Consider the following 16358-nt stretch of genomic DNA (forward strand, 5'->3'; position numbering starts at 1 on the left):
CCTCCAGTTGTGGGGTGGAGGGAAAAGGGGTGTCCGCTCTTCCCAAAGGGGTGCCAGAGGTGACGGGGATACAACTGTAAGCTTGGTAGACAGAATCCAAGTGGTCTGTTTGATTTCCGTTCTCAAACGGACTCTTTCTCTGCCTGTTCCCCAGCGTCTGTGGTCCTGTCCCTGTTGTCTCCTTCACCTGGGGTAATTTTCCTTATCCTCTCACCTGTTCTTGCCCTGCTGGCAAACCTCTATTCGTTTTCTACGGCCTAGCTCATATGCTGGCCTCCCTGAAGACGTCGCTTCCACTGGCCCCTTCCCCAGGCTAAGTTTTCTGACACTGATGTCATAGAACTGTGTGTGCTGTGCTTTATACTTTGAGCACAGACTGTCAGAGAAAAATAAATTCACTTCCTCATGACTTGTAAAGGCATAAGACAGATACACATGCGTGCGCGCACACACACACACACACACACACACACACACACACACACACGTGAAAGGGGCATATGCATGTTTCCCAAACTATAATCTATGAAAAAATTTTTCCATGATCAAAGGGAGAAACAGTATATGCTAGAGCCCCATTTGAAGCATATGCAAGTCCCGTGATCTCATTAGGGATGTTGGAAAGTCCCGTAAACATGAACTCGTTCAACCTAATGTTTCTCAAACTTTTTTTTACTGATGGAACCCCTTTTTAATGGAATACCTAGCGATATTATCTAAAATGGTAGTGTTCCATGGAACGCAGTTCGGGTAATATTTAGTTTAAATCATAACACACAAAAAGTAGACGATTAAACACCAGGTTTAATGAGTCAGACGGCATGTACTATCACTGTGGACCGGAATGGTTAGGGAGGACTTCTGGAAAGAGGGAGAGGTGAGTGGAGTCTTCTAACAACTAGGGTAGGCTAACCGCTGATCAAACAATCCCCAAATCACCATGGATTAACTGAAGGTGTATTTCCAGCGTAAGCCAGTAGGGAGATTTCTCCACACAGTCTTGCAGAGACTAAGCCCCTTCCACTTCAGGGCCATACCTTCCTCCAAGTCTCAGACCCTTTTATTTTTCTGCCAGCACCTGGGAAAAGAGAGACAATTGCTCCCAGGAGGTTTCTGTGGGCCATGTCTGGAGGTGACTCACATCCTTCACTCAAATTTCATCGACTGCAGCCCAGTCACATAGCTGCTAGGAACTTCAAAGAAGACTGAGAAATGTGGGTTAGCAGTGTTCTCTGAAAGAGGGATGAGACACAGACCTTCGGAGCACCAGCAGCCTTGGCCACACAGATCCTAACCCCAGAGCTCCCTATGCCAGCTCCACTGGCACCTACACCAGTGTCTAGACTTAAGATTCACATGAGGGGGTGCTTTCTGGTGGAGAAAACATCAATCAGCAGTGCTGTGCATCTGTGTTATTTCTTCTACTATCCAAAGGTCTCAAACTGTTTTTCAGTCTTTCAGATGTAGGTACGGAGTTTCTCTTCTCTCCAGAAAGAGCCTTGCTCTTCCCTGAGTGGAGGCCTATCATTCTAGTACTCCTCTCCTCTTCCTTTCTGCCAATTAAAATTCTCCACCCGAAGGCCCCATTAAAGTCTATTCTAAAGATGCCGGCCAGTTATCAAAGACTTGTGGCCCTCCTACTAAGTTGCTCTGTCCAAACATAATCTTCAAAAAAGTAAAAACAACTATCATGCAGGTATGTAGTCAACATCGGTCAAAAATCTATTAGCGCATTAACGAGGGAACCAGCAAGATGACGATGTTGGTGCAAAGGAAGCTATAAGAGAGTAAATTATGGACGGTCATTGAAAAATTGAGTGCTGGAGCAAGACCACGGAGATGGAGATACAAGTGATTAATGCTCTCAAAGGCAAGAAAGCCATAACTGTGAGTGTTTTTATCTACTGGACATAAATCATTTGCAACTTGATCATAAAATAAATCTTCTGCTACTTGCCCATCTTCTGTAAGTTGGCATCTAACCCTGAAGAATCTGGGCCTTACTAAGTAGTAAATTGCCCACCAGACAGATATACATGCCTCTAGAGCTTACCGTGAACTTGTTAGGCAATGATCTAATGTGACTTTGGAAAGGCGCATGGTAATTTTTTTGCGTAATTTTTTAACAGCTCCTACCCAGAAGTACGCTGAGTTATGCCATGCACTTAAAATCTAGTGATAAGTAAGACTAACAGAGTCCTGAGTTTAATGATATTAACAAGTATAATGATTGTCTGAAAGGAGAAACACCCAGGTTGTTGAGAAAGTGTATTGTAAGGGAAAATCAATAAGTTTGGAAAAAAGCAAAGAAGGTCTATAAACTGCAATTGAACCAGATGGAAAGGCCAATTAGTAGCTTATTGGTCTAGAAGAATGGGGAAGGGTATTTCAATAACAGGGAACAGCATGTGTAAAGGCCTTGATGTGGCAAAAAGCCTGGTGGGTTTAAAGAATAAAAATAAAACCAACTGGGACAAATTTGGGACATAGTATGCAGGACTACCACTGTAGTTCAACACAGAATTGGAAATGTAGGAAAAGCCAGATTGCATAACGCCTTGTGGACTGGGTTAAAAATTTTGGACTTTACCCTTAAATTGATGAGAAGCCATTGAGAGTTTTTAAAGATGAGAGTGACTGCACCAGATCTGTACTTTGCAAATCTACCGGGGCTGCATGAGGGGGGAGGTATGGAAAGGACACAAAGAAAGTCCACTTGGAAAGCAGTTGTGCTAGCCCAGGCAAGAAGTGATGGGGTCCTGAACGAAGGGACAGCAGTGAGGATAAAGTAAAAAGGACAGACTTAAGATATTTGGAAGGAAGAATGGACAAAGATTGGTTATGGGATGTGAAGGAAGAGAGGAGGAGAGAAGTAAAACAATGACTCTCAGGTTATTGGCTTGGGCAACCAGGTATCTGAGTCCTTTCCAAAACAGACTTTGTGGCTTTATAGGTGGTAGGCACGGCCGGCAACAGAGAGTGGGCAAGGGGCGGGGCTGTTGTTGGTGCTGCCCTGGTCTATTGGTTTGCACGTCTCTGGGCGGGGTCTGCAGGATGGCAATGGCAGTTACTAAACCACTTTGAGACTCTTGTCTCCTGTGTACCATCCTTTCTCCACTTGGTGTGGGGCTGATGGAATGCAAAACGTCTCTCATTGTTGGCATAGATGGAATATAAATAGGAAAGAAAGAATTGCACAGATGCTGTTTAGAAGGCCCAACCATGGGTGATGGGGCTCAATGACCCTTTCCAGACTCTATCCTTTTTATGTTCTGAACCAGACTTCTCAGCTTTTGAATTTTCCACCATTTTGCACAGATGTGTCATTTTTTGATTGTCTCCTTTGTGTTCAGAGTTTTACTTGGTGCCCTGCGTACCTTACCTACTCTAACCCACCCAACACCACGAGGGAACTGGAGCTAACAGTCTCACTTTACTGATGAAGAAACGTAGGCTCTGAGAATCGAACTGGCCAACCTCAAGCCAAGCTCCTAGTGACTGGGGTTAGTAATCCACCCAGCCTGCCTGACTTGAAAACCCCTGTTCTTGCTAGTCTAAAGATGGCATTTCTGAGATTTAACCTCAGCCATGATATCAAGAAAGGGTAACATGAAAAGCTCAGTATGAAATACCCAGAAGACTTTTCCATACGGTTACCTGCTCCCTGAAATCCCCGCAAAAACAGAACCACACACGTCAACACCCAAGTCACAAAAATGCTGAGATTTAGGAAAGTGATTGCATGTAGACTGCCTCCTGTAGAATTCCCTCCACTTTGTCCCTTCCATGCCTCCCCCCCCCTTCCCCACTCCTCCTTCACCAACAATATATTTTCCTGTCAAAACATACTTGGTTACACGCAGTGCAACCAAAATTGCTGCTATTAGCTTAATTGAGACAGGGTGATTATAAATAAATTACATGCAGTGCTACTGAAATTGCTGCTATTAGCTTAATTGAGACAGGATGATTAGTCATCATCAACTGAAGCTTAATTCAGAGTGTACTGTGCATGGCTGCAGAGATCCTGTGGTCATTTGGCTGCCCAAAGGATCAAGACCAAACCGCCAACAGATGGACTTCAGGGCCACAGCTCCCTTTCCCTGGCAACCGAGAGAACAAAAGTCCTTGCAGCCTGGTTGGTGGTGGTGGTGGTGGTGGGGGTGGGGGGGTTCTTGACGGCTGATAATGAACTTCTTAGGCACTTTGAGCTGGAAGGGACTGTGGTTAGAAACGTTCCCTGTGGAAAATCTGTGTAGAAAAGTATATATGTACGTGTATCGATGTATCTCAGCATGTGAATCTTCTGTCGCTTCCTCACAATGATTTGAGATGGGATTTCTAATGCTATTTTACTTTTTTTTACTAATTATAAAAGAAATCCATACTCACAGTACAAAACCTCAAAAGCATAAATAGTATAGAAAAATCAAAGTTACTCTCTCATTTTTGTAACGTTTGTTAGGCCCTGGTGTACTTTTTCCATCACTTCATTTGTACATTCCCTCCATCATAGTTGATACCTCCTGGATATGCAATTTTATATTAAGCTTTTTTTTCCACTGATGAAAATATCTTCAAACTACCTAGACAACGTACATTACAGATCAAAGATAAAGAGCCGAATAGGGCAGAGAGATTGTCATGGGCTTCTCACTCCTGGAGGCAGCATGATGAAGTGAAAATCCACTGGTTAAGGGAGATCTTCCCTCATCCCTCTGGTTTCCTGCCGCAACCCTCAAACCTCAGCTCGTCAGCCATGGTGCAAGCAGAAAACTCCCATGGAGGTGCTCCGTGGGCTTCATTTTTCTCATATCTTGATCAAAATATAGAAATATTCTCCGAGACGGCTTATAGGTGCAAAAGTCTATGCTGTATACTTAAGGGCTGGGGAGAGCCATTTATTACAGACTGTTATTTTTTTAAATTTTTTTTATGTTTATTTATTTCTCAGACAGAGAGAGACAGAGCATGAGTGGGGGAGGGGCAGAGAGAGAGGGAGACACAGAATCAGAAGCAGGCTCCAGACTGTGAGCTGTCAGCACAGAGCCTGACGTGGGGCTCGAACTCACAAACCGTGAGATCATGACCTGAGCCGAAGTCGGTCGCTCAACCGACTGAGCTACCCAGGCGCCCCCATTTCAGACTGTTAAATAAGACTTGTAGGTGAGGATGACTGTGGTCCACCAAACCTTAATGATTGGCAAGTATTAAGTTCATATTTTGAGTCCTAACTATGGAGATGTGTTCTTCCTTTAGCCCGGTAGGCAGGCTCCTAAAGGGATGCATTCAGTGCTGCTTGGAAATCAAATCATGGTGCGCAGTTTACTTACTGCATCATCCCAAGGCAACTTATCTTCATCCAATAGAAGGGCACCAAGGGTAGTTTTAAGTTTTCAGATTCCTAAGCCTTCCTTCCTGTAATTAATGACTCCAAACCATTCAGCACTGTGAGGAAAACTGAAGAGCTGTATTTTGTAATAACTGTGTCATGGAATGTTTTCCAAACTGAATAATCACGTAATTTACTTGGGATTTGAATTTGGAATAAGAATACGTAGTAATTTTAATTTTCTGCTGTGAAACATTTAGATTTCTCTTTCTCAAAATATATCTTAAGAAGCAAACTAAGAAATTCTTTCTTCCCTCCCTCCCTCTGATCATCCCTTCCTCCTTCCTTCTTTCCCTCTTTCAACAAGTGTTTGTAGTTCTTTCTGTGTGGCGGACTCTATGCTACAGACTCTCAGATTACATATATATATATATATATGGACCCTGGTTCTTTGGAACTGCTGGCAGACGGATTGAAACCAATGACGACAACAACAACAAAATAACCAACCAACTAGCCAATCAGACGAGACAAAACAAGAAAACAATATCTAAAAATCAGGGAGTACTTATCCTTTAAAAATACTTCTCTAAATATGACACTCCGTGATGCAAGCCCTTGTTTATGATTCATCAACACCTTGGTTTGAAGGGAAGGTGGGGCAGGTGGTAGAGGTCCTCCCTTATTGGGAAATTCTTGGAATGAACAAAGTAAGTTCTAGTGGTGATGCTAGTCTCTTGTTTTTCTAAAATTCAGATACTATCATTTTTTTGGTAAAATACCCCCCCTCCCTTTCCAGGTTTATTAAGTATAATTCACACATAACATTGTGTAACTTTAAAGTGTATAACGTGATGATTTGATACACATATATATCGCAAAATGATTATAACAGTAAGGTTAGTTAACACCTCTGTCGCTTCACATGATTGCCATTTGTGTGTGTGTGTGTGTGTGTGTGTGTGTGTGTGTGTGTGTGTGTGTGTGATGAGAATATTTAAGATCTACTCTGTTACCAACTTCCAAGAATATAATACAGTATTATTAATTATAGCTACTATGCTGTACATTACATTTCCAGAACTTACTCATCTTACAGTTGCAAGTCTGTACCCTTTGACCAACATCTGCTCATTTCTCCCACCCCAGCCCCTGGCAACCACCATTCGACTTTGCTTCTATGAATTCAGCTTTTTTTCAATTTTACATAGAAGTAAGATAATGCAGTATTTGTATTTCTCTGTCTGACTTACTTAGCATAATAACTTCACAAGTCATCCATGTTGTCAGAAGTGGCAGGGTTTCCTTCTTTTATGGTTGAGTGGTAGGATATATATCTGTATGATATTACTATACTATATATTATATATTATAATACATGTGATATATATGGGTACATCTTCTTCATCCTTTTGTCTATTGACAGACACTTAGGTTGTTTCCATATGTTGGCTATTGTGAGTAATGCTACAGTGAACATGGAATATAGATATCTCTTCAAGATCTTATTTTCATTTCCTCTAGATGGAAACCCAGAAGTGAGACTGCTGGTTCATATGGTAGTTCTGTATTTAATTTTTTGAGGAACCTTCATACTGTTTTCCATAGTGGCTACACCAATATACATTCCCATATGCAGTACGTGAGGGTTCCCTTTCTTCCATATCCTCACTCATTCTCTCTTGTCTTTATGATGATAGCCATTCTAAAAGGTGTCAGGTGGTATCTCATTGTGGTTTAGATTTACATTTCCCTGAAGATGAGTGTTGGGCGTCTTCTCAGGTACTTACTGACTACGTGTATTTCGTCTTTAGAAAATGTCTATTCGGTTCTATGGCTTATTTTTTAAATGGAAAACTTAGGGCTGCGTTGTATGAGTTACTTATATATTTTAGGTATTTACCTTATGTTAGATATACGGTTTGCAATATTTTTTTCATGTTCCGTTGGTTGCCTTTTCATTTGGTTGGTTGTTTCTTTTACAGTGCAAAAGTATTAGTTTGACATAGTCCTACTGGTTGACTTTTACTTTGTTGCTTGTACTTCTGGAGTTATATCCAGAAAAATTATTGTCAAGAAGCAATCCTTCTTGAGAAAGAAGAACAAAGGTGGAGGTGTCACATGTCTTGATTTCAAATTATATTACAAAGCTATACAAATCAAAACAGTATGGTACCGGCATAAATTGACCAATGGAACAGAGTTGAGAGCCCAGAAGTAAAGCCATGCATATGCAGACAGCTAATAGTTGACAAGGGAGCCAAGAATACTCAATGGGGAATGGATGATAGTCTCTTCAGTAAATGGAGTTGGGAAAACCAGATGTTCACATGCAAAAGAATGAAATTAGATGCCTATCTGACACCCCTTGCAAAAATTAACTTGAAATGGATTAAAGACTTAAGTGCAAGACCTTAAACCATAGGACTCCTAGAAGAAAGTGCAGGGAAAATGCCCTTTTAATTCATTGGGCTCATCTCTGACTAAGGTATATGCCCCACCAACACTGAAAGACACCCTTGGCTTCTTTCCACTCTTCAGAAATATGCTGCTTATGGGGGTGCCCGGGTGATTCAGTCAGTTGAGCATCTGACTCTTGATCTTGGCTCCAGTCATGATCTCACGGTTTGTGGGATCGAGCCCCGCGTCAGGCTCCGTGCTGAGTGTGGAGCCCGCTTGGGAGTCTCTCTCTCTTCCTCTCTCTCTGCCCCTCCCCCACTCACATGCCCCCCCCCCCTCAAATAAATTATATATATGTGAAACATGCTGCTTATGATTGTTGGGGGAAAGGCTGCCTGCCGGTGGGTGAGCCTCAAAGGAGAAATGATTATCTTCATTTTTCTATATTGAGATTGATTTCTCAGGTGAGCCCCTGCTGTGGGATAAAGGTTGACCCTGAACTGTAATGAAAACAGCATGAAACTGGGTGCTTCAAACCCTCGTCTCATCTTTGCTTGACTCCTTTTCCTGGGCCACTGTTTATGCTGGATGCATGAGGATAATCATACTGAGCTACCATGCAAGATTTTTGTGGGACTTACAGTAAGTCCCTAGCACACATAGACAGGCATATAATAACGACCCAATAAATACTATTTTAAAAAATTGCAATAGCAGCAAGCATGTACCTGTTTGTTTATCAAGAAGCTGAGGAAGGAGAGCGGGGCTGTCAGAGCTCACGAGCCCCCATTCAAATCCCGCAGGGACATGCTAGGCCTCTCTGCCCAAGCCTTGAGAAGTCAAGTGTCTCCTCTCTCCTAGGGTTTTAAGGATCCTGTGTATCGAGCAAGACGGAAGCAGTTTGCTGACATTGCCTACAGCTACCGACAGTAAGTCCACTTTGCTGGTCTTGGGGAAGAGAGAAGCGCACGCTCCTGGCTTACCTTTTCCTTGCCCAAGTTTGGAAAATACCAGCATAGAGAGTCCTGCCTTCGGCGTGTGTGTGTGTGTGTGTGTGTGTGTGTGTGTGTGTGTGTGTGTGCGCGCGCGCGCATGTGTGTTTAAACCCTCCCTTTAATAACACATGTTTCAAAAAAAAATTGCTGCTAGACAAAACAAAATTACCCACCGTGCCGGCCGGCCTTCTTCCCAGCTTTGTTGTGTCCTTATGCGCTAACGTCTGAAGTAATTACAAAAGGCCTCGGCCCTGAATAACACAGCCTCTGGTATTCTCCACATTAAACAGGGAAGAAGGAAAAAGAGAATCATTTACATTCAAGGAGGAGTTGGCTGCTTTACTGAAATAATGAATCATTTGAGGTTTTAGATGAGCCGTGCCTCAGCGTTCTTCTTTGATCTGATCTGACCCAGCTGCGAAGGGCAATTTTCAGAGGAGTTTATTGTTTTCTGCTGGGATTCTACCCTATTTTAGCCAAAGGAAAATGCAAATATCAAAGATGTCAGTTTGGGAAGGGAGCTGTTTTTGCTGTTTTGAGCCCTCAGGAACTACAGAAATGCTACCATGGGGAAACTTAGCGTTTGAGGCCTGAGCTCCATTCCTGAGTTAAGACGTGAGAAAAGACATGCTCAAGATGAGACATAAATGTTGACCAGGATCCGGGACACCTGGGTGGCTCAGTCGGTTAAGCATCTGACTATTGATTTCAGCTTAGGCCATGACTTCATGGTTCGTGGGTTTGAGCCCCATGTCAGGCTCTGTGCTGGAGCCTGCTTGGGATCCTCTCTCTCTCTCTCTCTCTCTCTCTCTCTCTCTCTCTCTCTCTCTCTCTCTCTCTCTCTGTCTCATTCTCTCTCCGCCCCCCCCCCACCCGCCCATCTCATTCTCTCTCTAAATAAATAAATAAAAATTTTTAAAAAGTTGACCAGAACCCCGAGGGATGGTACTTTAACAGCTTTGATAGATTCTGAGGGCGATGAAAATAATAGGGCTCTGTTGACTAAATACAAAGTTACCATCCAGATGGAAAGACCTCCGGAGAAAATAAGACAATTCCCTTCTCTGAATGACTCCCGGCAGTGGAAAGATCCAGAACTTTGGTTAAACCTGATTTTGGTTAAACCTAGGCCCATTTGGGTTTGGGGCCTTGGCTTGTGACAAACAGGAACCACAGAACATGGCAACCTCTCCCCACTTTGCCTTTGCCCTAACATGGTCAGGTGAACACCATCAAATCGGGTACAGACAGGAGCCTTTTTCAGGTAGCCAATAATAATAACTTAAATTTATGATCTCCTTGCTCTGTCTGGGGCTTTGCTAAATGCTTTGCTTACATTATTTCATTATCTTATTTAGTCTTAATAATAATTCCCTGGTTTTCAGATGGGAAAAGTAATGCTCAATACAGTTAAGTAACCTACCAAGGTCATAATATAACTAGTAGGTGGCATCATCCCCTTTTGAATTCAGATTTCTCTAACTCCAAAGTCATTCTTACCCACTTCCCTGAGTGCCAGGATTCTCAGCGTCAAGAGACCACACTTCTCCATATAATCCAGGAGCTGCTTAGGAAGGACATTCACTTACTGCCTGGCTCTTGCGATTTGAGGAGAGAAACTGATCCCCTAACCTCCTTTCCATAAAAATGTTAAACCTGGGCCACCTGGGTGGCTCAGTCAGTTAAATGTCTGACATCAGCTCAGGTCATAATCTCACAGTTTGTGAGTTCAAGCACCACATCTGGCCGTCTGCTGTCAGCGCAGAGCCCGCTTCAGATTCTCCGTCCACCTCCCTCTGTCTGTCCCTCTCCTGCTCACGCTTTCTCTCTCTCAAACATAAGTAAACATTTAAAAAAAATAAATAAAAATGTGAAACCTAATGGAGAAGCCTGGAATGGATTGAATGCCTCACCATTCTCCATGTTTATCAAGTAAGTTAAATTGATTATTGAAAACCATCCATGGATGCCTGGCTCTCTGAGAATCGTTAGAGATCTTCTAGTCAATTTCCCCATTTTTACAAATGAATCTCAGATGGTTAAGTGATGTGGCCAAGGTCATGTGGCTAGTAGGGCTGAACTTGTTCTCAAATTCAAAGCCTATTTCAGAACTCATTTTAGCTCCTCTCTTTTAAACTTTTGACCCTGTTTACCATCCCTTTCTTCTTTGAAATGGTCTCTTAGCTCAGTATCTGGCACAGTGGATTTTCATTATTCGAGGATTACTTGCTTCATTTATTTGAGACCTCCAATTCAATTCTTGTGGCACTTTTGCAATCATTCCCAGACATGCACAGAGTGGGGGAAGATTGGAGTTGCCTGATGCACGAGGTCTCAGACTGAACAAGGTGACACTGCCTTCTTATTTCAGCTTCTATACTATAAACAACTATTCTTATTGAAGTCTATTTAGATTAGAGACCCGGTTGCCGAATTTTTGCATTTTTTTGTTGATCATTTTCCTGTTTAAAATGCCCCCCTCCCCCCAGCACAGTGGTAAAGTGCCGTCTAGGGTTCCTAAGTGTGAGAAGGCTGTAATGTGTTTATGGAGAAAATGCGTGTGTTAGATAAGCTTCGTTCAGGCAGGAGTTATAGTGCTGTCGAGATCAACGTTAATGAATCAGCCGTATATATTAAATAAGATTTCTTTATACAGAAGCCCACACAAAACGAAGTTAGGTGTTATCAGTTGATGAAAATGTGACAAGAGCTCATGGGACCCTAGTCCTGTATTTTCTTCTGGACCAGTGGTTCTGCGTTCAGAGTCCAGCTCAGAGCTCATGGTGACCTTATGTAGCACAACTACCACATGTAAAGAGAATCAAATGTATTCTACTCTCTACTGATTTCCCTCCCTCCTTTCTGAGGTTTGTTCCCAGTTCTCCCTGGCCTGTTCATCTCACCCCAGAGCTTGTAATGTCTTTCAGACTCAACTTTGGCCCTCTTCCTTGGTTTCTCCCACCCTCCATACCAATAGCTCCCACGTTCAGATCTCTGGCACTTTCCGCATGGGGAATGAGGCCCAAGCTCCTGCGTTATGAGTCATGGAACCACAGGATATTGATCACATGACAGAAGGTATCTACTAAGTTCCAGGGCCCACCCCAAGAGCAAGACCCCCAGAGCCCATGCCCTCTGGGGAATACGGGAAGGCAGTGACAAAAGTAACAGTAAACGAGATAGGTGTTCCCAAAGTTAAAACTTGGCTGTCCGGAGGCCATATAATTAGGAGTTGGAATGTAGATTGGGCAACTAGGTCAGCAGGAAGTAAAGTTTAGGCTGAGAATTAAAGATTGAGCTGGAGTTTACAGCCAAAGAGAATGGGAGTAGTGAAGGAGAGAGGGTGGCCCGTTTAGCTACAGGGCTTTTGTTTTCAGATGTGAATATTGGGGGCCAGAGTCAATTCCTATAGAGAGTAAAGAAGCAACTAACCCCCACCACTGCTAACTAATGACCTCTTCTCCGCCCATCTGCCGTGTGGTGCTCCGACTCTCCTGCCCAAGAACATTTAATGAAAGTCTTAAAACATCAGATTGAAGAGGCGCTGAAAAATGGCAGTTGCAGTTCTGAGGCACCAAATTATTTTTCTTGTAATAATTACCTCTGTGGGAAGATCTGGTGTAAAATAAGACTCCAAGGAGACGGAAGGCTATGCCAGGTGCTGGAGTATCTTGAATGCCGTATTTGGTTGGTGAAATAATTCAGAAACAACGTCGTCTACTTAAAACACTTTTTTGAAGAAGGATCCTAATTGGCTTAACTAGATATCTCTTCCTTATTTCAAACTAAATGGACACTCTACCTAAAATGTCTTAGTTTAGTTTACTTAATGAGACCATGACTTGATGAGAATAATTGACAATTTCTTCAAAGATCAAGGATCTTATGAAACTTCAGGTCTCTTGATGGAAGTGGAAGATGGAATAAAATGTGCTGTGTTTACTTTCTAAGTTAGTGTGTACGTATGAGACAGAGAGAGAAAATAAATTCTGAAATGTTTACTACATCCAGACAGCACTTCAGAGATGACTTATTTGATTCTTATTACAACATTACAAGATGGATTTGACTGTCCTTATGTTGAATATATATATGGCTCAGAAAGTGGCAATAACTTGCTCAAGTTGCCACATGCTTCTGTCCCTCCCACCCTCCCTCTCTCTCTCTGACTCTGGAGTCCTCTGCATTGGCCCTGCTCTCTGGCCATCAGTGGCATCTCTCTTGGAGGTGGGCCCAGCACCACAGGCTGACACCTCAACACAATTAGAGGTTCTATCTCCTTCCAACAGGTTCCACAAAAGTTTTCTCTGTGAGTCTCATTGGCTCTGATTAGAACATGGGCCCGTCTCTCCGCCACTGTCTATGACCAGGGAAATGAGATGCTCTAAATAGCCAGGCCTGGTCACATGCCCAGGTAAGAGTGGTGGAGTCTCCTCCCACCTGAACCTGAGGCTGGGAGGGGAGGAGGCTGCTTTACTGGAAGAAAGGGGAAGGGACATGGCACACCCTGGAAAGGTAACTATTAACCAAAGGGACATCATGGTACCCAGGATGTTACTATCTCTTTTTTAAAAAAATTTTTTTTAGCATTTATTTATTTTTGAGACAGAGAGAGACAGAGCATGAACAGGGGAGGGGCAGAGAGAGAGGGAGACACAGAATCTGAAATAGGCTCCAGGCTCTGAGCTGTCAGCACAGAGCCCGACACGGGGCTCGAACACACGGACCGTGAGATCATGACCTGAGCCAAAGTCGGACGCTTAACCGACCGAGCCACCCAGGCACCCCTGTTATTATCTCTTAAAATTGTATTACCAAATAGCAAATCACCTTTCTTTTTAAATAAGACTCAGTTATGATAATTATCCATTACCCAGTGGTATTATTATTTGTCAGCACCAATATTTGGTACTTTGTACATAGTATTTCACCTAATTCTCCTCTATGCCTCCCAAATAGTTACTTATCAGCCTATGTACCAGCGGCACAGACTAGATTTAGAGAGGTTTACTAAATTGCCCGAGCAGTTATTCAGCTAGGAACTTGTAGAGCCAAGTAGTGAACCCTTCTCTGTCCATGTTCGAAGCCTGCTTCCCTCCATCAGCACTTAGCCCGGAAATAATGGTGCATCCTCAGGCAGGAGCTTGCCTGATGTTTTCTTTTCACAAACCCTGCTGGCCATTATAGGGTCTTCTGAGTTTGTGTTGCTTCCAATGCATCAGCAAAAATCTGCCCTAATCTCTGCCCACCTTTCTGTGGAACATAACACTGACTTTGCTTTAATGGCCTTGGATGAGCTACAGCTTTGAAAGGGCAGGAGAAACCTAGTTTGGAGCCTGAAGATGATCCAGCCTGAGAATGATCCAGATTCTTAAGCAAAAGTTCTGCCTCGTCCTGGACACTGTGTACCCTGTTAGGAAACAGGTCTGTAGTGCAAAGAACAGTCGCTAGATTTTTAAAAGTCAGGCTCTGTTTGATTTTCATTTGTTTTTACTCTTGAGAACACAGCTCATTCTTAGATGTTTTTCAAAAGGACCTTTTGAACTACTGACTCTCAAACTATAGTGTATCCCCTGGAAGCTTATTGCAGTCCAGATGCCTGGGCTTTCTCCTCCCCCACAGAATCAGGATCTATGGGACAGGGTCCAACATATGTATTTTAACCAGCTCCCTGTAGCTCTGTTATGTCATAACAGAAGATGCTACAAAAGCAGATCTTATACCTGGCATGGGTTTAAATACCGAAGGTCAGAAATATCAAATCTAGGGGCACCTGAGTGGCTCAGTCTGTTAAGCGTCCAACTTCGGCTCAGCTCATAATCTCACGGTTCATGAGTTTGAGCCTCATGTCGGACTCTGCGCTGACAGCTCAGAGCCTGGAGCTTGTTTCAGATTCTGTCTGTCTGTCTGTCTGTCTCTCTGCCCCTCCCCCACTCATGCTCTGTCTGTCTGTCTCTGTCTCTCAAAAATAAATAAAACATTAAAAAAATTAAAAAAAAGAAATATCAAATCTAGCAAGTGCATGCCCACTAAACAAGGGTCTCAGGCTCACAGTCCATATGTTAAATCCACTTTAGACCGCAGATATAATTGCGTTAGTTGACATAATGCAAAACACGATATTGCTTTACTTGAACTTGGATGCCTTTGTTTAGAAAGAGGATGTGTCTTTCAGTTGTCTTGGCTGCCACCCTCCACTGTCCATACCCACTACTTTGCCCATTTATGTTACCCGCTGGGCCCTTGCAGTTAAGTGAATTTCCACTCTGGGTAAACAATTGGAGAGAGAGAAGAGCAGAAAGGCCAAGTGATTTTCCAAAGTGAGAACAAATCTCTGGTGTGGTTGGTGAGTTGACAGCTTGTATCGTGGCTTAGCCAAATTGCATGAATGTTTCCTATATCAAGAAGTGGAACTTTCTTCTTTCGAATATCTTAAGAAACCCCCTGTAGTCTGTGACAGTTCACAGGTTCTGGACCTCCCTCCCTCTGCTAATGCTCCTTCTTCCTCTGCTTTACACCTGCCTTTCTGGAGACAAATCTTTCATGCCTATATTCCAGTGGGCAGCCCATCCCTCGAGTGGAATACACAGAGGAAGAAAAGAAAACCTGGGGGACGGTGTTCAGGACCCTGAAGTCCTTGTATAAAACTCATGCTTGCTATGAGCACAATCACATCTTCCCACTTCTGGAAAAGTACTGTGGCTTCCGCGAAGATAACATTCCCCAGCTGGAAGAGGTTTCTCAATTTCTGCAGAGTAAGTCTACTTCAGGGACAAAAGTGGGGGGAGCAGGAGGGAAGGGAAAGGGAAGAAAGTAAATCACGGCTAGTACCAGGGTATGTGTGGTGATGCAGGCAGGTTGATGGTCGGAAAAACAAATCTCACTGCTGGGCTCTGCCTCACCACCAGCTTCCACTGTTAATCCACTCTCATCCAAGACAAGGCATCGTGTGTGGGTTTTGCCGTATCCCTGTCCCTGAAAAGCTTTTTTTCCCCATTCTTAAAGTCCCAGGTGCCCAGGCAGGGTTCTCCTTGCAGTTCCCGCTGGGTTATAGATGGCTGCAGTGTGCTTTGTGTACGAAATGTGTTATTTGTGGCAGTACCAAGAGCCCTGAGCTCTAAGTCCATGCCTCTGACTAGTAGGAATCTTGCTTTGACCCCATCTAGTTAGGGGAACCTGCCTCAGTTTGCTCACCTGTCAAATAGAGACCGTCTCGTAGGGAAATTGTGGGAATGAAAAAAGACGTAGTAAGTAAAAACACCCAGCATGGTGCTACATATACTGGGGGTGCTCAGTGAATTTGGGCTGAATTGGAATCTGAGTAACTCTTGTGGGGAAAACATTATTGGGATGCCTGGCCTCTGCACATCATTTCCAAGTGAGGTAAGTGTTTTCCTTTCTGCCTGGAGACATTAATTTGGCAAAACCAAGATAAGACCCACCAGCTAACGCATACTAAACACCTAGTATGTGGCAGGTAGAATGAGAGAAAGTAGGAGGACAGACCACAAGTTTACAGAAATGAAGAAGTTTCTATGGCTCTGAGCTCTGTGGAAATGGTATGGCCAGCTCTGGGGCAAGGAGCCAGGGAAATTATGTGACAGGGAAGGAAGTGGCAGCTGGGATAGACT

At 43.4% G+C, this 16358-nt stretch overlaps 1 protein-coding gene across 2 annotated transcripts in view; it reads left to right on the top strand.

The window, feature by feature from the left end:
• PAH (phenylalanine hydroxylase) overlaps positions 1–16358 on the top strand; it is a 101145-nt gene that overhangs the window by 70991 nt on the left and 13796 nt on the right. For both annotated transcript variants that reach the window (XM_058741586.1, XM_058741587.1), the window contains 2 exons: positions 8594–8661; positions 15286–15482. In XM_058741586.1, the coding sequence (XP_058597569.1) occupies positions 8594–8661; positions 15286–15482 (265 nt within the window). The remainder of the gene's footprint in view (positions 1–8593; positions 8662–15285; positions 15483–16358) is intronic.

This window comes from Neofelis nebulosa, chromosome 8 (genome assembly GCF_028018385.1).
Source record: "Neofelis nebulosa isolate mNeoNeb1 chromosome 8, mNeoNeb1.pri, whole genome shotgun sequence".
NCBI lineage: Eukaryota > Metazoa > Chordata > Mammalia > Carnivora > Felidae > Neofelis > Neofelis nebulosa.